The following is a 27,702-nucleotide window of genomic DNA, read 5'->3' on the forward strand; positions in this document are numbered from 1 at the left end:
TATTAAAAATTAAAAAATGAAAAAAAGAATGCATATTTAGAAAAAGAAAAAGATGATTTAGAATATAACATAGAATTACAGAAAGAAGATATTAAATTATTATTAAAATCATATGACTATAATATTAATAGATTAAAAGTTATTTTTAAAGATTTGTTGATAAAACCAAATTCTGAAATATCATTCAAAGATAGAATAAAATTATTATTCAAGTTAGAAGGTAAAAGAATTCTTTCAATTCTAACAGCTGTAACTATGTTATTTACAACAATTGGTTTAGCTATTTCAAATTTATTAAGATCTACGCCTACACCCAATAAACCGGATAAACGTTCAAATAATAATAATTCTATACAAGATAAAGTTAAGGATGGTTTGAAAAAATGAGCAAAATATATATGGGAACTATCTAAAAATCTGCTGCATTCATTAAATTTATCATCATACCCTTTATATTTCAAGAATACTTTTTCCTTTAAGAGTTTTTGTTTTCAATTTTGTATTCTATATCATCTGGATTTGGTACAAGTGGTGATTCTTGTTCATAAAAATAACCTAATATTTCTTCATCTTTTAAATCTTCTAATTTATAAACAAAAGGTTTTGTTAATATCATTTTTTTAATCTTAAAAATTTCTTCAGTAAAATTTGGAGTATAACCTTTATAAAATGTTTTTCTACATTTAGATATTCTTACATGTTGTCCTATTTTATATTTAGGTTCTCCGAAATTATGTGCAACAAACGCACCATAGAAATTATTCCAAACTAGTTCTGAATCATCTTCTTTTCTAGCTTGTATAGGTTTCATACCGATACTTGAATGTTTAGAATTGTTATAACCTTTCACTAAATCATCTAATACATCGATATATTTATATGTTTCATTAGCAGTAAAATATTTCCCCTTTCTAGTTTTCAATGTTTTATTAAATCTTTCTATAATAGATGCTTTTTATCTGAGTGTGTTGAAAAATATACTACATCGTTATCAGATAATAATTTTTTAAAATGTTTAATATAGAATTCTTTACATTCAACAAATTGTATCTTACCTGGAATAGCTTCTTTAAATATTAACTTAAACGCATTAAGAACTTCTATACCTGTTTTATTTTTGATTGGTATAATCCATGCGTATCAGCTGAATATATCTATAACATTCAATATCCAGAAATCTCCTTTGTTGTGTTCTTCTAAGTTGTTCATGTTAATTAAATCTGCTTGCCATTGTTGATCAATATATGAAACCATAACTTTTCTTTTTAAATGATTTTTATCCATTTTCTTATGGAATTGATATGTAGGTTGGTTTTGTAACCATAATCTTACTTCACTATATTTTATATTTTCTTAATCAGATTTAATTTTATCCCATAATTCTGAAACGCTAGAATATGATACTTCACTCTCTGGGTTATAATATAAATCTCTTAGATATTGTTCTTTTTTTCATCTTATTCTAATCCATCAATAATAATCTTGGTTTATTTTCAATGACTTTATCATTTGACTTTCTGGTATAATAGGTTTATCATTATCATCATCTTTATTATTATTATTAAATTTAGATTTATACTTAGACTTATATATTACACCAGAGAATATAATTACTGTGATTAACCCAATTGTAATATATAAGTAATTATTTTTCCAGTATTAGAAGAATTAGATGGATAATCATTCGAATTAATAACAGATAATTTTTGTGATTCATTTATATTCAGTTAATTTCTTTTTCTTAGCTCTTTTTAACTCAGAAGATCTTTTTCCCAACTACCGTGTCTATTTAATTTCTTTTCAGATCTAGGCTTCTTCTGAATATCATCACTCATTTATTTTAGTTAACTTTGGTTCTGATTTAAGATCTGTTTCGATATCTGTTTCGATATTATCACATTTTTTATCTTTATATACTATAGGTTTAATGTTAGAAAATGTTATTACACCAGTAGAAATTAATGTCATTATTCCGCCTAATTGGAATGAAGCGTATCCAACCCATTTTTGTAATTCTGTCATAACTAAGTAATCATTTTTTAAATCACTATATAGTTTATTTTCATCATCAATTGGTATTACTCGCTTACATAACTTAGAGTAACATTTAACTTTTCCATCACTTATAGAATCGTTTATTCGAGCTAATCTAGCTTCTTCATATATTTTGAAATATCTTATTACTTTATCTGGTTTCATATCTAATTCTTGAAAAGCGATAATTCTATTTAGGAATTCGTTACATTTTCCACTGGCAATTAATAATTCTAGATGATGCTTACATGTTAAATAGTATTTATAATCAAGGTTATTATTTTGAATACAATTAGTAACAACTTTATCATTATTATCTGTAATACCTAAATCTTCAATTGTCTTTTCAATATCAATACTATTTTTACTCGATTTCTTTGACATTTATTTTCGCGAAAAAAGCGAAAAAAATATTATAAAATGGTACTAGTAACTCTTTAGTTAATACTAGCTTAGTTAAGTTTAAGAATTTCTATTCGAAGTTAAAGAATTTTTTTTCAAATCTTGTCAAAATCTATTTAATCTCTTTTTGAAAAGAAATAATAGATTTTGAATAAAAATATAATAGAAATAATGGCTAGTTAAAGATATGTAATTTTTAATATATTTTATTTGAATTAGGATTTAATACCCCACTACTTTTGTCTATCTATAGGAGCAGTTACAATAACTGTCCAGATAAGTCATTTCGGATCCTCGATAACAAATCCACAAAATATTCTTTAACCACTCAATAAAGATTCAACATATTTTTCATTATTTGGATCAAAATTCAATAATTCAATTAATGTCTTTGCTTTATCTAACAGTTCCAAATATAACTGTAAATCTAGTTCATCTCCTTTCCTAATATTTTCCTTCTTGTGGAAATATTTACCACAATTATTTATATTCATTTTTTCATTGAACTGATATATAATCCAGGATTTGAGAAATTCATCTGAGCAATCCAATAAATTAGATAGTGTAACTGAATGTTTATCTTTACTGAATAAATGTGATAATCTAGACCGTAAACATTGTTTCAATTTAAAATTAAAATCTGTTCGGCGCCATTCTTTTTGATAATTTTTATTCAGTTCTTTATAATATTCTCTTTTATTTGCTTGATATTGCTTAATCTTATCTTTGCGTGTTTCAGTATTATTTCTATAATTTTGTTTGTCACTTAGTTTACTACATGTTTTACAATAACTTTGCTTACCATCTTTCTGAGATTTTTGACGCCTTATAAAACGTTACCATCATGAAACCTAAACAATGCTAACCATTCAGCGTCATTTTACAAACGACAACCGTAAATCGATGTGCAAAACGTCACAGGTTTATGTGTACTCATACAAGCTATTTGGCAAAATATTATTGATAAAGATGTAGAATGGCTCCCTGTGATTATATAATGACCTCTATTTGAACGTCGGAATGTTATATTGCATTGAATATCATGAGAAGACGTATTGTAATAGTAAAGGATGTATGATTATATCAGGAGCGGCAGGCATAAATAGAAATGATAAGTAAATCGGATTATTCGGTTAAATGGCGGATGTATACACGATTTGGAAGTCTGATATAAAAGTCAGACAGACCCTGTCATGGGGATGCTAGTGGAATGACGAAGCTATTTACGATCTGAGTAGGGCCGGCGTGAATTTCATCGGCGGCTACAAGCGGTCTATATAAAAACGTGTAAACATATAATTTCAATATTCAAATGTTTTAGAAAATATGTTCGATATTAGGGGTATGCAGGTTTCATGAGATTAGCAATTTATAATAGCATAGCTGTCATATACGGCTCCGCGTCCACTGATGGCATGTGTATAAGGTGACAATTCAATTCAATACTTTATTGATCCTTATTACATTGAAATTCCGGGATAAAATTCCCAAATTCAATAAAGTTACAAATTTTAAACTAAGAAAATACAAAATACGAGACACACGGGTAATTCATACAGAATAACATGAATAAGTTATTTAAATGACAATGTCTACTTCAACCCAGACTCAAGTCTAGGATATCGAGTGACAGCCAAACCGGGCCCCGGGACCGGGCCGGCTGGCTACACGATATGCTCGAAGTCATGATGAAGCAGACATCAGAAGAGCTCTTTCTTCAACCATGAAGGCAATGAAGTTGCCGACCAGCTTAGAGGCAAAAGTGAATCGAAGTCGGTCACAAGTTGACAACTTTTTTTTTAATTGAACAGTCGAAGACTGTATCATCTACCGAATCGCCAAATCTCATAATTCCCCAAATTTCTTAAAACTTCGATTTCACATTAGCTTATCCCAGAAATTCTACAGTTTTTTCGCAGGCGTCAAATAATTTATTAAAGTTAATTTTCTTGTTTGATTATAATATTCTGAAAATGATTTATCTAACTCACATTTTGAACATTTCATATGGTGAATATCTATAGTTTTTGACCGTTTATTCTCCATTTATAATATATATTTTTACTAAAATTTGATTAACATGTTAGAATCCTGTTCATAATCTCCTTCTCTTTTGACTCTTCTCTTTTAAATCTTAAGTATTCATCTAAATTACAACCATAAGCGACTGTGTGTGTACCATCATCCAGAATATATCTTTTATCATCAAATGGGTTCAAACTTATCTTCTCTATCTCTTCAATAAACATTTCACGATCTTCTGATCTTAGACATTTCATCTTATGTTTTCTAACATCTTCATTGAATATACAATTGATGTTATCTTTGAAATGAATATTCTTTTCTACTACACTTTTGGTAATTCCTTTCAATTTCTTTGATTCATGAGTTTTAGTTTTATAACTATACATTTTAGATCTAATACCTATAAATTCAATCATTTCTTCACCTCCTAATTCATCCTCAAATTTACCAGGAACTTTTTTATTTTCAGTATTATATAATTCATGATCTTTAGGATAATTACTAAAATCAAAATGATGTTTTAATGTTTTTAAATCATCTGTTATGTTATTAGTTTTTATCTTTAATATGTAACTGTCAGTATCAAAATATAAGATTTCTATATGCTTTTCTCCAAAATGAGGTTGTAATACGTTATCGTAAAATTCATACATAATAATTTTGATATTTCTAAAACTGTTGCTCCAACATAAATTGGTTTATTAAATTTCATAGAAGTTCTTCTCATTTTAACTGCAGCTAAATTTTCATCAAATATTCTGTTACCAATAATATTAGGATATGTTTGTAAATGCCTAATTCTTTTACCATTGCTAACTAACTCAATATCATTTTATTTCTTATATTTTCACAAGTCTTACCATAGAATGCATTATTCATTAACTTGAAGAAATCTTTTTCGAAATTCGTTTTAGCTTTAGTTCTCTGTTTGGTGTTAAAATCTATATATTTTTCTAACCATTTAGATTGACTAAATGAAATATATCTATGTACTTTTTTAAGAATCATTCCTTGATTCAAATAGAATTTTAAAATTCTATAATGTACTACATGATTATATTTATCTTCCTGAGTTACCATTAACTTTTCTGTATGAATATGATTTTCAGGTTTAATTCTTTTTTGATAATTTGATAATTCTTCATGTGTTGCAGTTTTATGTTCGGGACAGTATGCTAGATTTCTAGATTTAAATTTTTTATCTTCAGGATATTCCAAGTCTACAACAAAGAAGTAACCAGTCTCTGAATCATCTGCAATATCTAGAATTATTTTCTTCCAATCAAATTTATCAACATTTTCGTGCTGTAAAATTTTAGTTATTTCAAATACGCAATAAGGTTGAGGTTCCATCATTGCCCAACCATATAGATTATTTGCATCTATATATAATAACTTATATCCAGGGTTATCATTTACACTGAAATATATATCACCTAATACACCTGAAACTCCTCCTCTTATAGATTTTTCAAATAATAATAAATAATCTATATTTGTTAACAAATCCATTTTTATATCCGTAAATTTAATCCACAATCCCAAGTTTAAACCTTGACTAGAATAACAATGGCATGGATCAATATTGAAATATTTTAGATTTACATCTCTAAACCTTTCAAATATATCAGTCAATAATAATACATCTGATTTTAGATATATTTCTACCAATTGTCCATGATTTTTCATTCCAAAATGATTCCAAATATTCAGTGTTCTATTATAGACTTCATCTTTAACATATTCATTTTTAAATTCATCATAGAATTGTTCTTTTAATAATTCAGTTATATTGAAATCGTTATGCGATTTATAAAATGAATATGGAATTGCTCCCATATATCTCATTAATTGAAAATCATCATTATTTGGATAGTGTTGCTTTAATATTTTAAATTCATCATCAACTAATGATTTTGATAAATTATCTAATGAACTGCTTAAAAATCTATATGAATCTATAAATCTTAGACACCAAAATTGGAAAGATATATAATTCTCAGATGTTTTAGCTAACATCTTAAATTTATGAGTTGGAATTTTATCTTTTGATCTATTTGAATTTAATCTTTCTATTTCATTATTGATTTCTTCTATTTCATGACATAACTGTTTGATGAATAAATGAGCATCATACCCTGATAAATTATGAAATATAACTGCAACAAAATTGATTTTCTTAGCTTGTAAGTTACAATTCTCATGCGCTGCGCCTCTAAACTTTCCATTCAAATGATCATGGACTCTAACTTTTTTATCTTTATAATTAAAAAGTTTTTCGCAATAATAACATTTATCAGCAAACTCAAATTCTTCTTTATCTTCTTCTGTCATAATTATTTCTTTATTTTCATTTAACTTTTCATTAAATTTTATTTCATACTCAATTAATAAGTCACAAAAATGATTGATAACATTTTCATTTCTATAATTATAATATTCACTTTCAATTAGTTTTGGATAATCAGATTTTATATATAATCCAAAAGCTGCAGCACTTTGATGAATCTTTTTAATAGTATTTGTTATTAGAGGATCTGAATAATCAATTATATCATTTTCAGAATTTAATTTCTCTCCTTTATAATATATTTCCTTTCTATCTTGGTCAGTTAATTCTTTATTTAATGATTCAAAATCTCCATATATTACAAATGGTACTTTATTCTTGTAATCATATTTTTGAATTCTAATATTTTATCCTTTTCATTTGGTAAAATCATTTTACAATAATCATGATTATCGCATAATTGTTTATGATTTAATAATGCACTTTCAGTTCTGAATTTAGTTTTCATTTTCTACAAAGATATATTTTACTATCAAAATCATTTTCTGATTTAAAAAATAAATCGATTTGTTTAATCCACATATAATGATTCTCCTAATATAATATATCTATAACATCATTTGAATCATACACTTTTGATAAATACAAAGGTTCTAATGTAAAATGTTAAATATTATTACCTTTTGTTTTTGGTAATTTGACTAAATCGAATACATTTATCTTTATATTATTATCTTTTTCTATTTTTGGAATTTGTTTAATTTTAACGGGAAAATTATCTATTTTATAATAATTTTCAAATGGTTTTATAATGTGTTAATCTAGAACTATGTTTTTTTATAATCTTCAACTGGATGTAAACAACTTATAATTGTCCATAGAAAACATTTATCATCTTCATTTTGTAAATTTATAACAGCATTAGTTTGAAATGGTAGTTTAATATAACTTGATCCATCAATATTATCATCTTTATGATATGTCATAAATATTATTTCATCAAATGTTAAAACCGATTCTTCAAAATATTTCTCTTCTATTTTACTTTTTATTTCATTATAACATTTATTTAATTTATCATCTATATCCTGTTTAGATATGATATGTTTTGAATGGGAATTTATATCATATATTGGTTTATCTTCAGATTTTAAAAATTTAAGTTTAGAAGATATACTAATTTTAGGGTATTCAACATTCCTTTCAATTCGGTTGGTTTTCTATAGTGGCTGTTTCGAAGAGTCTACTATTGAAAAGTGACCATTTTGAAACATCTGGTTTCGATAGTGCACACTGCAGTAGAGGTGACTGTAAAACCACCCGCCTGTTAACAGTGACTTTGTAACTCCTACCATAGCAGCTACTCTCAAAACACATCGTTTCTGATAGTCAGCTATTGAAAAGTGACCATTTTGAGATCGCTTGCCAGATTCCCTGTTATAAATACACTGTAGCAACATATGCTTCAGGTTTGCAGTGATACGTGACAATATAAACATACGGAAAACTCTACTCACGCTATAGTTTGGGGTATAGTTCTATTTAGAGTGACTCAGTTAAGATCTGAAGATATTGTAGATACTCTTTGAATGTGAAATGTAATGAGCGATTCCCAACTCTAACCAATAAAAGTCGAGATTGGAGTTAAATTTGTTTACAAATTGTCAATAGTTTTGTAATTTTAAGATAAATCAAAATTTCCTTCTTTTCATTGCGATATAATTGAATAAAGAATTCAACTTGAACAAATGCAGCTATTTTCAAGCATAGGTCTGCATTTATTTTTGATTTAAATTCTTAGATTAAAAGCGTAATCATAGATTGAGGCTAACCTCTCATTATTGAAATGGTGGTTTATTTTCAACGGGGGCCTTTGCATCTTAAATTAAGATGTGCATTTCGGAGTGTTCGAATTTCCCTGAATTCTAATTTCGCGAAATCATTGATTTTTTAAAAACAAAATATGCTATATCCATGTGGATTTTTAACATTCTAAAGAAATCATCTAAATTATGCCCATATTTGATCGAATTTAATAGAAGAAACTTTTTATGGTATTCAAGATTTCATTTGGATTACGGTAACGGCCTTTGGTGATCGTCCCTGGGGTAATGAATGAAGAAATCCCGTAATAGATTTTTAAATAAGATAAAATTTGTTAAAGGTGAAACCGCAACGTTTCGACTGTTGACTAACAGCCATCATCAGGTGGAATGGAGACATTCCTAGTGATAAGGGCTTTTAGTCAGATGGCTGTCAGTCAACAGCCGAAACATTGTGGTTTAATTATAATAAATTTCATGATACAAAATTCTATTGTGGAATTTCTTCATTTATCTACAGTTAACACGCTTTAGAGTATTTTCGACTTCTTTGGGTCCTGTAGTCCTTTAGATCAGAAAGTATTTACTAATCGGCAAAGAAGGCATATACAACCGTGTTGGTCGCAATGAGAGGGATTCCCTGTATATCTGCACCTTGAACCGGTACCTTTGTTGATTCTAGCCCGCATTCACTTCCAAATTCAAGTATTGGTAACGTTGGTTTACGATAATTTGAGAAAAAGAGTTTAGTTGGAGAAAACTGATAATTATCTTATAATTCAGCGATTCATTGGTTCATCGATTCAGTGAAGTTCAAACACCGTACATTTTGGCATGTTATTATATTGGCACCTTGAAATAAAGTTTCATATAGATATTGCGGTGCTAAGTTTATTAATATTAAGAGGTAATTACTTTTGGTTCGGGGTATATTGGTGGCCAAAGCAGTTTGTTCACTCGTTCATCAATCACTGTCTAGTTAGCCAGTGTAATTGACCTGCTGACAGATAGCTGCTGCTGGGTTTTTGATAACGTATATAAACAATTTACTTTTAACAAAGTAGGAAAGTATGTGAAACTAGAATTAGAGCCTATTGCATTTCTGTCACATCTTAAGCCAAAAGAAGTTTTCTCTATCAAATGAAATTGCTGACTTCAAAATTACACGAACATCTCAACACTGCACTTTTATACGCTAATCGTTTGATCTTTTATAATAAGTTGGTAATTTCATTTCAACCAAACTGTATAACTACGAAATAAGATTTTGATTATGGTATCACTTCTAGCGAGCGATAAAACGATTCAATGTTCATTAACGAAGAAGCAGAGAACAGCGTGACAAAGTGAACATCACATGGATTACTTAATAATCGTTTGTATCGAAATAAACAATAAATTCAAGGTTAATTCTAAGTATTTTAGATACATTTTTTTCGTAATTCATTTTTTGAAAATATGATTTTATTTGTATATTCCTCTCTCATATACCCTTAAAAACAAATTAAGCCTAAAAGACAAATTTATTTTTTGTCTTTCTTTTCTACAAAATCAAAGATTTATGAACGCACCAGAATGTTTTATAATCGCAAATGTAAAACAAAAATCTTAAAATTCTAAGAATTCTAGGACTGGCACTATATTTTAGTATTAATGGATTTAACCCATGATGATGTTACATGAATCAATAGTTTTCCATTTTGTTGAGCGTAATATGATTTAGGGGATTCTTAGCATCTCAAAAACTTTGATTTTCTATTCACAGAACTGTATTCAAAGCATACAGAGTTCTGTATACAAAGCATATAGGGTTTAACAGTACCTTTGAACCTGTCACGTATCACTGCAAATCTTTAACAGATGCTGCTATTTTGAACAGGAAATAACCATGCCTTCTCAAAATGGTCACTTTTCAATAGTTGACTTTTAGAAACGATGTGTTTTGAGAGTAGCTGCTATGGTAGGAGTTACTATCATAAAGTCACTGTTAACAGGCGGGTGGTTTTACAGTCACCTCTACTGCAGTGTGCACTATCGAAACCAGATGTTTCAAAATGGTCACTTTTCAATAGTAGACTCTTCGAAACAGCCACTATAGAAAACCAACCGAATTGAAAGGAATACTATTTCAGAGTGACTGTTTTGATATGTATACTACTGGAAAAGTAGCCGATATCGTTAATTGCTTATTGTTCTCAAGTGGCTACTAAGTAAAAGTAGACGTTTGGGCTCAAAAGTGCGATAGACATGTTCTTGGATTCAGCCTTTCATTTATCAGGACAGTAAAGAGAAAACGACTAAGGATACTACCATGCGGGACTCCACTAGTTAGACCGACTTATTCCAAAATGAGGCGTTCCGTTGATATCGGCCACCTGTTTTCGTTCAGATATAACTGCTGAGCCATTTGAGCGACCTATTATTGATAATGTTTCCTAGTGGCTTGTTTAGCAATGGCTGATATTGTACCTTATCAAAGGCTTTGTCAAAATCCATATAGACTAATTATGACCTACAGTCTACAGCATACAGAGTCAAGTAAGGCCATCTGGTCCAGTTGTCCATGGTTTCAAGTAGGTCTAATTGACTGTTTGTCGACCTTCCGTTTATGAAACCATGTTGACCGTTGAACAGGATTCTAAAACTGTGCAGAAAACCCGTTATCGCTGCTATATTTTCCTTTTATTACTGTTTTTGTTGCTGTTATTATTTTTTCCAGACATTGCAATTGATCTATGATATTTGGTTTCGTAATTTCTAGCAATGACTTGAACGATCTATATGCTACGATCTATGCTATACGATTATGCACATGCAAACTATTGTTGACGGCATTATCATGACACGAGCAATGAGATCATGACGATACGACTGATATCAATGAAATTTTCGTAAAAATCACCTCGCTCAATCCATCAAGACGTTCACTAAAATAATCACACGACGACAAAGAGGAGACAAAACTCAATTAATCCACTAGGTTCAAAAATTAGTATTACAGTCGCATGTCCACATAAAATTATCCTAAGAAGGAGCGAAAACAAACCGGTCCGTCCTACTCGTTCAGAGCCGCCATATTAAAATCATATATATCTATCAAATATTGAAATATCCTTCAACTCACTTCGATCGACAAATACTCCGTGCGTATTTTGATAAATCAAAGTTACAAAAGCACTGTCGGGCCATAAACATCGAAAATTGGGCCCCATTCAATGAGGCGACATGTTTTTCTGAGTCGTCATCTCGAAATCCACCAGAGGCTGCTCGTCACTTCGATTATCAATTCAAGTGTAAGTAAACAAATTTATTGCCACAAGCCTACACATTCAGCCGCGGTTTTCAAACAGCTTTTTTAACAATTAACCATTTTCCTCATCAAATCATATTACCGATATACAGGAAATTTACTGCTCTAGATTTAAAAAGCACTGTGCTGAAACATCGACGAATCGACATGGGTCTCTACATCGTCGTCCCATCGTCGGGATCAGCTGTGAGTTTCTCCTCATCATGAGAATCAAATCAAGTACAAATAAATTTATTACCAGTGATTTGGCCGCGGCTTTTAAGCAGTTAGTTTAACAATACCTATTTTCTTCACCTAAATTGCCGTGTATTTACTAGGATAAATCATTAGAGTACCGGTGAGTCGTAGGCCTAAACAAAACATGCCGAAGAGATGTAACGGAGAAGGCTGTTGTGTCGACGAGGTATCGAGAAAAGAACATATTACTTCATTTGGCCGCGGGGTTCAATCATTTATCAATACTCTATATTTCCTAAAGTACATACCGATCATTGTCAAATCCACAAGGTATTTACTAAATACAAGTATATAACATACTCTTATCCGTAAGCTGGGCTCACGCTTGATATTCGGAGTAAGCGTTCGCTGTGTCGCTTGAAATGTTTATCGAGTTGTATGCGACCTTTAGGCCTACCGGTACTGAGCTTTACTGTCTCAAACAAACACAGTATAATTCTTGCGTTTATTAACAGACTCATTGGGAGAGGGGAGAGAGGGGGGGAGAGGGAGAGGGAGAGAGACAGAAAAAATCTTGAGAACTGATTTGGCGGGAGGTAAGGAGGTTTCATAGGAGGCCAGGTTATGGTGAAAATACTTGCCAAATGAAGCCGTTTGAAAATTAACTTACAGTGAGCATTGAAAATGCTAAGACAATCACAGCAAGAACAGTTGTCTCGTTTTTTCCTCGAATCATTAGATGCATTAAAAGTGGGCCGACAACATACTCTGCTAATAGGAACGTGATAATCAGAATTACCAAAAACGCTGAAAAAAATGAACGTGAACGGTATCATCAATAAGGATAAATTAGCTCTCGGTATCTGTGAATAAATTGGCCTAAGCCCGGATATCGAGTAGATTGAGTGTTTGTGAAATAATGATAACATGCATCGAGTTAACGAGTGATGCCAATGAATGTGCGATCTACTAGTTATCAAAATTTTAGATTGTGTAATAATCTATTACCATTGAATGGAAGCATTGGGACTAATACTGGAAATATTTTAGTTTTCACTATTTTTTTACACATTGCTCCGAGTTAGTAACTCAGTGAAAAAATAGTTATGACTAATTTTTCTATCCGTTGGGATTTTAGTCACTTCAAAGTTGATACCTGGTTTCTCATCAAATCGCTCCACGTCACTTCCGACAGCTAAAGTAAAAAGACGATGATTAAGTCCGAAACCCGTATCAAATTGCTAAAAGTTGGCCGTTTGTTTCTAAAATAAAAACACCTCACGCACGCGTGATGACGCGTTTTCCAATTATCTTTTTGATGCATTTCACTTTTATCGATGATTAGTTAGTGTATTAGTATAAATTCACTTATTGAACATTTTGATTTTCCTATGATGAACTGGGGCTAATCAAAATGATCGAGTAGAAGAGACCTTCAGTTAGCTGTACTCTTGTCTCCTAATAAACAATCGATCAAGAGAAACGATTAGCACCGCGTCTTTGGTTTAGTCATATTTAAAGATGATAATGAGGATGACATTCCCAATCATTCACCAAATGATCGTCCATGTGACCCTGGAGATCATGGGAATTATATACATTTTATATATATATATATATATATATATATATATATATATATATATATATATATATATATATATATATATATATATATATATATATATATATATATATAAAATGTATATAATTTCCATGATCTCCCGGGTCACATGGACGATCATTTGGTATATATATATATATATATATATATATATATATATATATATATATATATATATATATATATATATATATACGGCTACGTGTACAAGCGCACACACGTCCTTGTGTTGATTGTCATAGTTTACATCATAAATAGCGCCACCCGCAGGTTGAATATGAACCATACGCACGGAGCGAAGGATAAATAGATGACTATTTCGCTAACTATTACAACGGCTAATTCGTTCTCCTTTTTTCAATAAGTCACATCTCAGGTCGTTATATGTATACTAAAGTTTCTTCTGGTTAAGAAATCGCGGAAAGTACAATTTTGATGGCATTTGCCCTTTTAACCTTTTATGGATCAATACTCCGAAAAGCTCCCACCCACCTCTCATATATGTATTATACTGGGTTTGAAAAGAAAAAACCTCCCGATCTCTCGTCTTACAAAATCTGAAAATACGAGTTTATTTTCCTAATTCTTTAATTTATTTTAAAGACGTTTTCATACCAGAGGGCGAGTGAGCGACTCGTCCGCACTCCTAATGTTTTCCTTATATAAATGGGAGACAGAAAAACATTCTCAGCATCAATAAATAACCGAATAGTCATAAAAACAATATGATTGAAATAAAAGAATTGTTTGATGTTTGACAAGAAATGGAACATCAAAATTACTATTTCGATTACAACACCCATTTAAATATAAATTTATTTAAACTCAACTAGCTTGTTAATCTAGTATATTTTAGTCACATTCTAGTTGAATTCTAGTTGTTCCTGGTTGAAACAAAAATCAAATAAAATTCAACAAGAAATAAATAAAAACAATAATATTTCAACTAGCTTGTTAATCTAGTATATTTTTAGTTACATTCAAGTTGAATTCTAGTTGAATTCTAGTTACAACAACACTACTAATTTTTTTGTTATATAAATGGGAGGTGAAAAGAAAAGAAAATCTAAAAATAATGATGTTCCAATTGAAAAAACTTTGGATGATTTAGGTATAACAGAAACAAAATTAACACCAGATAATGGTGCTTTAAATTATATTACTACAAATAATTTTGAATATTATCTTTATTGCAAACAACAATTAGAAATATTAATTGCATCTGGAAAATGTAAAAATTTTACTGGTAAAGATATTAACTTATATATTAAAATATAACTTATAATGAATTAGATATAATGAAACCAGACCAAATCATTAAATTATTTCAGATTTATGAAAGTGCGAGAATAGCTAGAATTAATGATGCAATATCAGAAAATGTAGTAAAAGGTTATAGTAAATTATTTAATTATATGCTACTTCTTCAAGATGAAAATAGATTATATTCCGATTTGAAAAATGATTATTTAGTTATGACTGAATTAGATAAATGGATTGGATATTTATCATTTCAATTAGGTGGATTTATGACGCTATTATCAACTGGAGTTATAACATTTTCAAATATTGAAAGTAAAAGTTTTTCTACAATAAATGAGCAAGGTGAAAGAATTGAAGGAATTAACTGTGAAGAAAAAACCGAGAACTCAAAAACAAATTGAATGGTCTCGGCAATTAGGAATTAAATCGAGAGAATTTAAAAAAAGCTGTAAAAGAAAAAATAAATAATGAAAATGTTAATAATAATGGTGAAATATTGTAATTTCTACTCCTTCTGATTGTAATTGTATTCATTTTGATTGGATATAGTTGGTATAAAAAATCAAATTAAATTTATGATATTTTATATATAATTTCAGATATAATTCTGAAACTACAACTGTTGAAATTCCAAAGTTCACTATAAAAAATTGATTAATATTTTAGAAAAAAAGCCAAAAAAAAAATTTAATTCATTAATCAATATTTCTATTTTGTATTAATTAAATATCTCACTACTTTTGTCTATCTATGAGGAGCAATCAAATTGTCCAGATAAGTCATTTCGGATTCTTAATATTTGATTAATTTTATTATCAATTTATTTTTTAAATCAACAACTTCTAAATCATGATGCCCGTCTTCATTTTTCCCATGGTAAATTATTTTAAATCCTTCTAAATCTTTTAATTCCTCTGTACTCAATGAAACCCATTTATTAGGTAAAAATACTTTAAATTCACGCCTTGTACTAACATTACAGTAACTTAAATTTGCTGATACTTTCTCTCTATATTTAGTTTTAATCTTTTCCAATTTTAATATTTTGTGTTCAATTTCTTTTGTAACATCGACTAACTACTTTATTTCAAATTGTTTTTTGCTGGTTTTATTCTGTTATTTATTGTTGCTAAGAATGCTTTTCTATCTCCCATTTATTAGAAAAAAAAAATTACTTGTGGTGATGAGTGGTGTGTTGACCTCTCGACCTCAGGTATGAAAACGTCATTTACCAATTACTGTCATTCATATAACTATATAGCTTATAAAACATCTGTCACACAATTGCACACATAGAATGCAAATTGATCGATCAAACAGATGTTACCATTCAACGTTTCATTGAAGCAGCTAGGTATAAGGACGCAATGCATACGCACAGGATTTCTCGTAATACAATTCGGAGTTTTCGGTTCCAGCTATAAATGTAAGTACCGTTTTTGTTGTTGTTATTAAGAGGTCGGGAAAGGGGATACTTAATAAGAAACCTTTAGATATGTTTAAGTGTATTAATCTATATTTGGCAACTACAACTTCAAGTTAATTCTATTCTACGCTCTAGATAGATTTCTCTTTTAGGTAACAAGAAGTTTATCACAAGAAAGTGAAGATGCAGAATCAGAAATTATGAATGTTACATCTAATGAGACTGTAGCTGTTTTGTCATACTGTATAGATTTTCGATGTATGATATTTTGCCCGAATTGCAGTTTCTATTACTTTCGATGTTCGGTCGTTGTTAATGGTAACAGCAACAGCTGTTTTATTATACTGTATTGACTTCAACATTCCACGCATAACTTGCCGGGCTTCGGAAGCCCGGTGAGGAATGTTTGATCGATACAGTTTGTAGAATAAATACATGTGTTTTTTATATCAACTGGTGTTTTTTGTTAAATTAATTTTCAGTTTGAGGATTTAATATCAAGGATCCGAAATGACTAATCTGGACAATTAAACATTGCTCCTAATAGATAAACGAAAGTAGTGAGATATCAGATTCCTAATCTAATAGAAAGTATTAAAAATTACATATCTTTAACTAGCTATTGAATTCTATTATGTTTTTAATATATTCCCATTCAATTCTAATTAACACTAGTTTAAATAGATTTTGATAAGAATTGAATAGAAATTACATAACTTCAAATAGATATTCAAATCTAGTAAACACTAGAATTCTTTAACCTTAACTAAATAGTATTGACCCAAAGAGTTACTAGTATCATTTGAAGAATAATTATAATATTTTTTTTCACTTTTTTCTAAAATAAATGTCTAAGAAATCTAATAAGAGATAACGGGTTTTCTGCACAGTCTTAGAATCCTGTTCAATGCTAGATTTCGACAAAGCATTTGATAAGCCACAACATCAGCCATTACTAAACAGGCTATTAGCAAACAGTATCAATGATAGGTCACCCAAATGGCTCAGCAGTTATCTCTGAACGAAAACTTGTAGCCGAAATCAACGGAACACCTCATCTTGGAATAAGTCGGTCTAACTAGTGGAGTCACGCAATGTAGTATCCTAAGTCGTCTTCTGTTTAATGTCCTGACAAATGACATACACAGTAATCCAAAATCTACCAGACCGAGTAAATTTCCAAAAACGACATTCACATGCTGTTCGACCAAAAAACTTAATGTTCCAACAAGAAAATCTTGTTCGAATGAAAACAATTCTGTTCGATCAATTAATTTGCTTTTTGTTAGAACCAAAACTTTTCTTCATTCTGATAAAAAAATGTGTTCAAAAAAAAACTATGTAATTGTTGAAATGAAAAACGGCAAACAAATTTGGTTGAGCGAAAACAATTTTTTGAAACGAATGTTTGAATGAAAACAATTCCGTTCGATTGAACGAAATACTTAATACTTTTGGTTTCTGAGAAAAAACTTTTTACAATATACTTGTTCGAACGAAAAACTTAATGTTCTGACGAGAAAATTCTGTTCAAATTAAAACGATTCTGTTCGATCGAAGGATTGTTCGAAACGAAAAACCTTTCGTTTGGAAAAAAAAGTTTGTTCAACTTTGTTCTAACGATTTTTCAAATTGGTTCAATCGAAAAGAATATTGTTGGTTGGAACGAAATAAATTTTGTTCTGACGAAAGAATTTTCAAGCGAAAGGTCTTTTGAACGAAAAAAAAGATATTTCTGGGGCTCTGCGGTAACTTAAAGCCGGACGTAGGTCGGCCTTGTGACGCGATGCGATCCTCGCGTTGCATCGCAAGTTTCGGTGCAAGTCGGTGGCGATACGATTGTGTGCAACTAGTTTCAGCCAGTCGCAAGAGCGCGTAGGTCGGTTGTGACAGTCGTGTCGCGTCGCAGAAAGTAGAACACGTGTGACTCCTTGTGACTGGCGTTGCGGAAATTCGCAACCCGTCGCAAGGGAGCATAGGTCGATGAGTCGTTGTGACACAATCGTCGCTGACGGTCGCAGTGAATGGCGTCGCAGTGAGTCACAAGCCGTCGCAAAGCCGACCTACGCCCGCCTTAACTCATTAGGAATTAATGAAATACCAGTTTCATTTATGATGAAAAAACTCAAAATGGAAAGTCTGGCTTATAAAGCTGTCTGCTCAGACGAATTAAAAAAAAAAAATCTTCATTTTGCCAAAAAAGAGATAATTATGATTGATCGTTGCAAGTCAGAACCAGTTAATCACTAATTAACATGCATTTTACTAAATCTGGTTCCTCCTATACAGTGAACTTAGCTTTAATCTAGTAGAGGCTACTAGCCTATGTAGGCCTATATATATGCGTAGGCGTAACATCCGGTCTGATTTGTTGTAGGCCTATTGAATAACAACCCTCATAAATATCGTAAATTATGTTTTGAAGTTCAATCCAATGAGTCCGTTAATAACGCAACATTTATACTGCGTTTGTTTGAGACAGTAAATGTCAGTACCGGTAGGCCTAAAGCCTTAAGGTCGCGTAAAACTCGATAAACACTTCAAGCGACACAGCGAACGATCTCCTTTCCCCCACAGCGAACGCTTACTCCGAATGTCAAGTGTGAGTCCAACATACGGATGGGAGTGTGTTATATACTTGTATTTAGTAAATACCTTGTGCATTTGACAATGATCGGTATGTACTGTAGGAAATATAGAGTATTGATGATACTGATATAGAGGTTGAAGCCCGCGGCCGAATAAAGTAATATATTCTTTTATTTTGATACCTCGTTGACATAACAGCTTTTCTCCGCTATATCTCTTCGGCGTGTTTCATTTAGGCCTACGACTCCCCGGTACACTTATGATTTATCTTAGTAAATACACGGTTAATTTGATAAAGGAAAATAGGTATTGCTAAACTAACTGCATGACGCCCGCAGCCAAATCACTGGTAGTAATAAATTAATTTGTACTCGATTTGATTCTCATGATGAGGTGAAACTCGCAACTGATCCCCGGAACGACGATGTAGTGACACACGTCGATTCGTCGATGTTTACGGCTCGACAGTGCTTTTAAAACCTAAAGTAGTAAATTTGCTGTATATCGGTAATACGATTTGATGAGGGAAATGGGCTATTGTTAAAATTAGTTTTTAAAAACCGCGACATAATGTGCAATCTTTGGGTAATAAATTTGTTAATTTATGCTTGAATTGATAATCGATGTGACAAGAAACGTGCGGTAGATTTCGGAAAGAGGACTTAGAAAAACATGTCGGCTCTTTGAATGGGGCTCAATTTTCGATGTTTACGGCCCGACAGTGCTTTTGTAACGATGATTCTTCAAAATACGCACGGGGTATTTGAAGATCGAAGTGAGCTAAATGATATTAGACGGATTGTATCGACAACAGCGGCAAGGTAACAAAGCCTTTGTTCTTTTAGTAAAAATAGTGTGGAAGAAAATAATAATAATAAATATAGCTGAAAAGCAGCGATAACGGGTTTTCTGCACAGTCTTAGAATCCTGTTCAACGGTGGATTTCAACAAAGCATTTGATAAGGCTCAACATCAGCCATTACTAAACAGGCTATTAGGAAACAGTATCAATGATAGGTCGCCCAAATGGCTCAGCAGTTATCTCTGAACGGAAACTTGTAACCGAAATCAACGGAACGCCTCATCTTGGAATGAGACGGTCTAACTAGTGGAGTCACGCAAGGTAGTATCCTAAGTCGTCTTCTGTTTAATGTCCTGACAAATGACATACACAGTAATCCAAAATATACCAGACCGAGTAAATTTCCAAACGACCTTAACACACTGTTCGACCAAAAAACTTAATGTTCCGACAAAACCACGGGCGACAAAACCAAAATTATGAATTGTCGCGGGTGACAAAACCAAAATATTGAATTGTCACGGGTGACAAAACAAAAATAATGAATTTTCGCGGGTGACAAAACAAAAATAATGAATTGTCGCGGGCGATAAAACCAAAATAATGAATTGTCGCGGGCGATAAAACCACAATAATGAATTGTCGCGGGCGTTAAAACCAAAATATTGAATCGTCGCGGGCGATAAAACCAAAATAATGAATTGTCGCGGACGGCAAAAACAAAATATTGAATTGGTGCGTGCGACAAAACCAAAATAATGAATTGTCGCGGGCGACAAAACCAAACTAGGGGTCCAGGGACACCATGCTCACTTGGGAAGTGGTTTCAAATGCTCAACAATCTAACAATTTCAATACATAACGCCCTCTAGTGACCACATACAAAAACCAATGACCTTGAAACCCACCACAATCATAGAACATGTGAGCAGCTATGATTTTGTAATTGATTGTGATAACGAAATATGCCTCGTTACCAATTTAATATGGAAATACTAAGTTATTGTACTATTCAACGCCCCCTGGTGACCATATGCAAAACTCAATGACCTTAAAACTCACCACAATCGTAGTACATGTCATGAAATACAACTTTGCAATTGATCATAGTAACAAAATATGCCTAGGTACCAATCTAATAAGGAAATACTAAGCCATTCTACTATTCAGCGCCCCCTGGTGACTATATGGAATAACTAATGTCCTTAAAAACTCACCACAATCATAGACGATGTCATGAACTACAACTTTGCAATTGATCATGGTAACAAAATATGCCTTGGTACAAATATAATATAGCGATACTAAGTTATTGTATTATTCAACGCCCCCTGATGGCCACATACAAAAACCAATGACCTTGAAACTCACCAAAATCATAGAACACGTCATGGGCTACAACTTTCCAATAGAATATAGTAACACAATATGCTTAGGTATCAATTTAATGTGGAAAAACTTCTTCCCACCTACGAATGAGTACTGATGACACCAAGATGGCCGCCAATTGCGTCATAATTGGCTGATCAAAATACCTGTCCCAGGTATAAAATATCCCTCTCTAAAGAATACCCATCAGCAATTGCAATGAGAAATGGCAAACCAGTAGGAAGCTACAGGACCTAGAATTCTGGCCAAAATTGACATTTTTGGGCACTCAAAAGTTCATAGGACAGCCATCTTGAGTCAGATCGACCCAATTTTCTTAGCTGATGGGCCTTTGGTAGATTCAAATATAAACGAAAGAAGATCAAGGTAATTGATCAAAGCGTCTTCAAAATTTCCCACGAAAACTTCGAAAATGTTTAAAAAGTGCTGATTATGGCAAACAACAATGGCTGCCAGTCGACCATCTTGAATCTGACAGGGCCAGTTTTTGGGCTGACGATGTGTCTAGGGTAGATACATGTATAAACCAAATATCAAGACATTACCTTGAAGCGTCTTCAAAACTTCCCGAAATAACTGGATTCCGTCTATGGACGGACGGACGGACGAAAAGTGAACGCAATAGCCCGCTGGGACTAAAGTCCCAAGTGGACTGAAAAAGAATTGTCGCGGGCGACAAAACCAAACTAATGAATTGTCGCGGGTGATAAAACCAAAATATTGAATTGTCACGGGCGACAAAACCAAACTAATGAATTGTCGCTGGAGATAAAACCAAACTATGAATTGTCGCGGGCGATAAAACAAAAATATTGAATTGTCGCGGGTGATAAAACCAAAATATTGAATTGTCGCGGGCAACAAAACAAAACTAATGAATTGTCGCGGGCGATAAAACCAAACTATGAATTGTCGCGGGCGATAAAACCAAAATAATGAATTGTCTCGGGCGACAAAAAAAAAAATATTGAATTGTCACGTGCGACAAAACCAAAATAATGAATTGTCGCGGGCAACAAAACCAAAATAATGAATTGTTGCGGGCGATAAAACCAAAATTATGAATTGTCTCATGGGACAAAATTATCGCGGGCGATAAAACCAAAATATTGAATTATCGCGGGCGATAAAACCAAAATAATGATTTGTCGCGCGCGACAAAAAAAAATATAAAACCAAAATAATGAATTGTCGCGGGCGACAAAAACAAAATATAAAACCAAAATAATGAATTGTCGCGGGCGACAAAACCAAAATAAGAATTGTCGCGGGCGACAAAACCAAAATAATGAATTGTCGCTGGAGATAAAACCAAAGTAATGAGTTGTCGCGGGCGATAAAACCAAAATATTGAATTGTCGCGGGAGACAAAACCAAACTAATGAATTGTCGCGGGCGACAAAACCAAAAAAAGATTTGTCGGGGCGACAAAACCAAAATAATGAATTGTCGCGGGCGACAAAACCAAAATGGTGAATTGTCCAGGAGACAAAACCAAAATGGTGAATTGTCGTGGGCGACAAAACCAAAATAATGAATTGTCGCGGGCGATAAAACCAAAATATTGAATTGTCGCGGGCGACAAAACCAAAAAAAAAAACAAAATATAAAACCAAAATAATGAATTGTCGCGGGCGACAAAACCAAACTAGGGGTCCAGGGACACCATGCTCACTTGGGAAGTGGTTTCAAATGCTCAACAATCTAACAATTTCAATACATAACGCCCTCTAGTGACCACATACAAAAACCAATGACCTTGAAACCCACCACAATCATAGAACATGTGAGCAGCTATGATTTTGTAATTGATTGTGATAACGAAATATGCCTCGTTACCAATTTAATATGGAAATACTAAGTTATTGTACTATTCAACGCCCCCTGGTGACCATATGCAAAACTCAATGACCTTAAAACTCACCACAATCGTAGTACATGTCATGAAATACAACTTTGCAATTGATCATAGTAACAAAATATGCCTAGGTACCAATCTAATAAGGAAATACTAAGCCATTCTACTATTCAGCGCCCCCTGGTGACTATATGGAATAACTAATGTCCTTAAAAACTCACCACAATCATAGACGATGTCATGAACTACAACTTTGCAATTGATCATGGTAACAAAATATGCCTTGGTACAAATATAATATAGCGATACTAAGTTATTGTATTATTCAACGCCCCCTGATGGCCACATACAAAAACCAATGACCTTGAAACTCACCAAAATCATAGAACACGTCATGGGCTACAACTTTCCAATAGAATATAGTAACACAATATGCTTAGGTATCAATTTAATGTGGAAAAACTTTTTCCCACCTACGAATGAGTACTGATGACACCAAGATGGCCGCCAATTGCGTCATAATTGGCTGATCAAAATACCTGTCCCAGGTATAAAATATCCCTCTCTAAAGAATACCCATCAGCAATTGCAATGAGAAATGGCAAACCAGTAGGAAGCTACAGGACCTAGAATTCTGGCCAAAATTGACATTTTTGGGCACTCAAAAGTTCATAGGACAGCCATCTTGAGTCAGATCGACCCAATTTTCTTAGCTGATGGGCCTTTGGTAGATTCAAATATAAACGAAAGAAGATCAAGGTAATTGATCAAAGCGTCTTCAAAATTTCCCACGAAAACTTCGAAAATGTTTAAAAAGTGCTGATTATGGCAAACAACAATGGCTGCCAGTCGACCATCTTGAATCTGACAGGGCCAGTTTTTGGGCTGACGATGTGTCTAGGGTAGATACATGTATAAACCAAATATCAAGACATTACCTTGAAGCGTCTTCAAAACTTCCCGAAATAACTGGATTCCGTCTATGGACGGACGGACGGACGAAAAGTGAACGCAATAGCCCGCTGGGACTAAAGTCCCAAGTGGACTGAAAAAGAATTGTCGCGGGCGACAAAACCAAACTAATGAATTGTCGCGGGTGATAAAACCAAAATATTGAATTGTCACGGGCGACAAAACCAAACTAATGAATTGTCGCTGGAGATAAAACCAAACTATGAATTGTCGCGGGCGATAAAACAAAAATATTGAATTGTCGCGGGTGATAAAACCAAAATATTGAATTGTCGCGGGCAACAAAACAAAACTAATGAATTGTCGCGGGCGATAAAACCAAACTATGAATTGTCGCGGGCGATAAAACCAAAATAATGAATTGTCTCGGGCGACAAAAAAAAAAATATTGAATTGTCACGTGCGACAAAACCAAAATAATGAATTGTCGCGGGCAACAAAACCAAAATAATGAATTGTTGCGGGCGATAAAACCAAAATTATGAATTGTCTCATGGGACAAAATTATCGCGGGCGATAAAACCAAAATATTGAATTATCGCGGGCGATAAAACCAAAATAATGATTTGTCGCGCGCGACAAAAAAAAATATAAAACCAAAATAATGAATTGTCGCGGGCGACAAAAACAAAATATAAAACCAAAATAATGAATTGTCGCGGGCGACAAAACCAAAATAAGAATTGTCGCGGGCGACAAAACCAAAATAATGAATTGTCGCTGGAGATAAAACCAAAGTAATGAGTTGTCGCGGGCGATAAAACCAAAATATTGAATTGTCGCGGGAGACAAAACCAAACTAATGAATTGTCGCGGGCGACAAAACCAAAAAAAGATTTGTCGGGGCGACAAAACCAAAATAATGAATTGTCGCGGGCGACAAAACCAAAATGGTGAATTGTCCAGGAGACAAAACCAAAATGGTGAATTGTCGTGGGCGACAAAACCAAAATAATGAATTGTCGCAGGCGATAAAACCAAAATATTGAATTGTCGCGGGCGACAAAACCAAAAAAAAAAACAAAATATAAAACCAAAATAATGAATTGTCGCGGGCGATAAAACCAAAATAATGAATTGTCTCGGGCGACAAAACCTAAATAATGAATTATCGCGGGCGATAAAACCAAAATATTGAATTTTCGCGGGCGACAAAACCAAAAAAAAAATTGTCGAGGGCGACAAAAACAAAAGATAAAACCAAAATAATGAATTGTCCCTGGCGATAAAACCAAAGTAATGAATTGTCGTGGGCGACAAAACCAAAATAATGAATTATCCCGGGCGACAAAACCAAAATATTGAATTGTCGCGGGCAACAAAACCAAAAAAAAATTGTCGCGGACGACAAAAACAAAATATTTAAAAAAAATAATGAATTGTCTCGGGCGACAAAACCAAAAAGAAGAATTGTCGCGGGCGTCAAAACCAAAATAATGAATTGTCGTTGGAGATAAAACCAAAGTAACGAATTGTCGCGGGCGATTAAACCAAAATATTGAATTGTCGCGGGCGACAAAACCAAAATAATGACTTGTCGCTGGCGATAAAACCAAACTATGAATTGTCGCGGGCAATAAAACAAAAATATTGAATTGTCGCGGGTGATAAAACCAAAATATTGAATTGTCGCGGGCAACAAAACCAAACTATGAATTGTCCCGGGCGATAAAACCAAAATAATGAATTGTCTCGGGCGACAAAAAAATATTGAATTGTCACGTGCGACAAAACCAAAATAATGAATTGTCGCGGGCGACAAAACCAAAATAATGAATTGTTGCGGGCGATAAAACCAAAATAATGAATTGTCGCGGGCGACAAAACCAAAATATTGAATTGTCGCGGGCGACAAAAAAAAAATATAAAACCAAAATAATGAATTGTCGCGGGCGACAAAAACAAAATATTAAACCAAAATAATGAATTGACGCGGGCGTCAAAACTAAAAGAAGAATTGTCGCGGGCGACAAAACCAAAATAATGAATTGTCGTTGGAGATAAAACCAAAGTAATGAGTTGTCGCGGGCGATAAAACCAAAATATTGAATTGTCGCGGGAGACAAAATCAAACTAATGAATTGTCGCGGGCGACAAAACCAAAAAATGATTTGTCGGGGCGACAAAACCAAAATAATGAATTGTCTCGGGCGACAAAACCAAAATAATGAATTATCGCTGGCGATAAAACCGAAATATTGAATTGTCGCGGGCGACAAAACCACAAAAAAATTGTCGAGGGCGACAAAAACAAAATATAAAACCATAATAATGAATTGTCGCTGGCGATAAAACCAAAGTAATGAATTGTCGTGGGCGACAAAACCAAAATAATGAATTATCGCGGGTGACAAAACCAAAATATTGAATTGTCGCGGGCAACAAAACCAAAAAAAATTGTCACGGACGACAAAAACAAAATATTAAAAAAAAATAATGAATTGTCTCGGGCGACAAAACCAAAGAGAAGAATTGTCGCGGGCGTCAAAACCAAAATAATGAATTGTGGCTGGAGATAAAACCAAAGTAACGAATTGTTGCGGGCGATTAAACCAAAATATTGAATTGTCGCGGGCGACAAAACCACAAAAAAAATTGTCGCGGGCGACAAAAACAAAATATAAAACCAAAATAATGAATTGTCGCGGGCGACAAAAATAGAAAGAAGGATTGTCGCGGGCGACGAAACCAAAATAATGAATTTTCGCTGGCGATAAAACCAAAGTAATGAATTGTCGTGGGCGATAAAACCAAAATATTGAATTTTTTGCTGGCGACAAAACCAAAATAATGAATTGTCGCGGGCGACAAAATCAAAATCATTGTTTTCTCGCGTTATTTTAGTTTTGTCGTTTTGTCGTAATGTCGCCCTCATTTGCATATTCGTGTTTTTTTATCGTATCAGCCACCATACTTAAGCCTTAAGGTCGCGTAAAACTCGATAAACACTTCAAGCGACACAGCGAACGATCTGCTTTCCTCCAAAGCGAACGCTTACTCCGAATGTCAAGTGTGAGTCCAGCCTACGGATAGGAGTGTGTTGTATACTTGTATTTAGTAAATACCTTGTGGATTTGACAATGATCGGTATGTACTGTAGGAAATATAGAGTATTGATGGTATTGATAAAGAGGTTGAAGCCCGCGGCCGAATAAAGTAATATATTCTTTTATTTTGATACCTCGTCGACATAACAGCTTTTCTCCTCTATATCTATTCGGCGTGTTTAGTTTAGGCCTACGATTCCCCGGTACACTAAAGATTTATCTTAGTAAATACACGGTTAATTCGGTAAAGAAAAATAGGTATTGTTAAACTAACTCCCTGAAACCCGCAGCCAAATCACTGGTAGTAATAAATTAATTTGTACTCGATTTGATTCTCATGATGAGAAGAAACTCGCAGCTGATCACCGGAACGACGATGTAGTGACACACGTCGATTCGTCGACAGTACTTTTAAAATCTAAAGTAGTAAATTTCCTCTATATCGGTAATATGATTTGATGAGGAAAATGGGCTATTGTTAAAATTAGTTTTTAAAAACCGCGACAGAATGTGCAATCTTTGGGTAATAAATTTGTTAATTTATGCTTGAATTGATAATCGACGTGCGATAGATTTCGGAAAGACGACTTAGAAAAACATGTCGGCTCTTTGAATGGGCTCAATTTTCGATGTTTACGGCCCGACAGTGCTTTTGTAACGTTGATTCTTCA

At 32.8% G+C, this 27,702-nt stretch overlaps 1 protein-coding gene across 1 annotated transcript in view; it reads right to left on the reverse strand.

The window, feature by feature from the left end:
* The window catches only part of LOC141910510 (transmembrane and coiled-coil domain-containing protein 3-like), a 63,658-nt gene that overhangs the window by 14,112 nt on the left and 21,844 nt on the right, over positions 1–27,702 (reverse strand). Inside the window, exons 9-10 of the mRNA XM_074801201.1 lie at positions 19,335–19,362; positions 12,732–12,868 (exon numbers count right to left, since the gene is read on the reverse strand). Of these exons, the coding sequence (XP_074657302.1) occupies positions 12,732–12,868; positions 19,335–19,362 (165 nt within the window). The remainder of the gene's footprint in view (positions 1–12,731; positions 12,869–19,334; positions 19,363–27,702) is intronic.

The sequence above is a fragment of the Tubulanus polymorphus genome, chromosome 9 (genome assembly GCF_964204645.1).
Source record: "Tubulanus polymorphus chromosome 9, tnTubPoly1.2, whole genome shotgun sequence".
Classification (NCBI taxonomy): domain Eukaryota; kingdom Metazoa; phylum Nemertea; class Palaeonemertea; order Tubulaniformes; family Tubulanidae; genus Tubulanus; species Tubulanus polymorphus.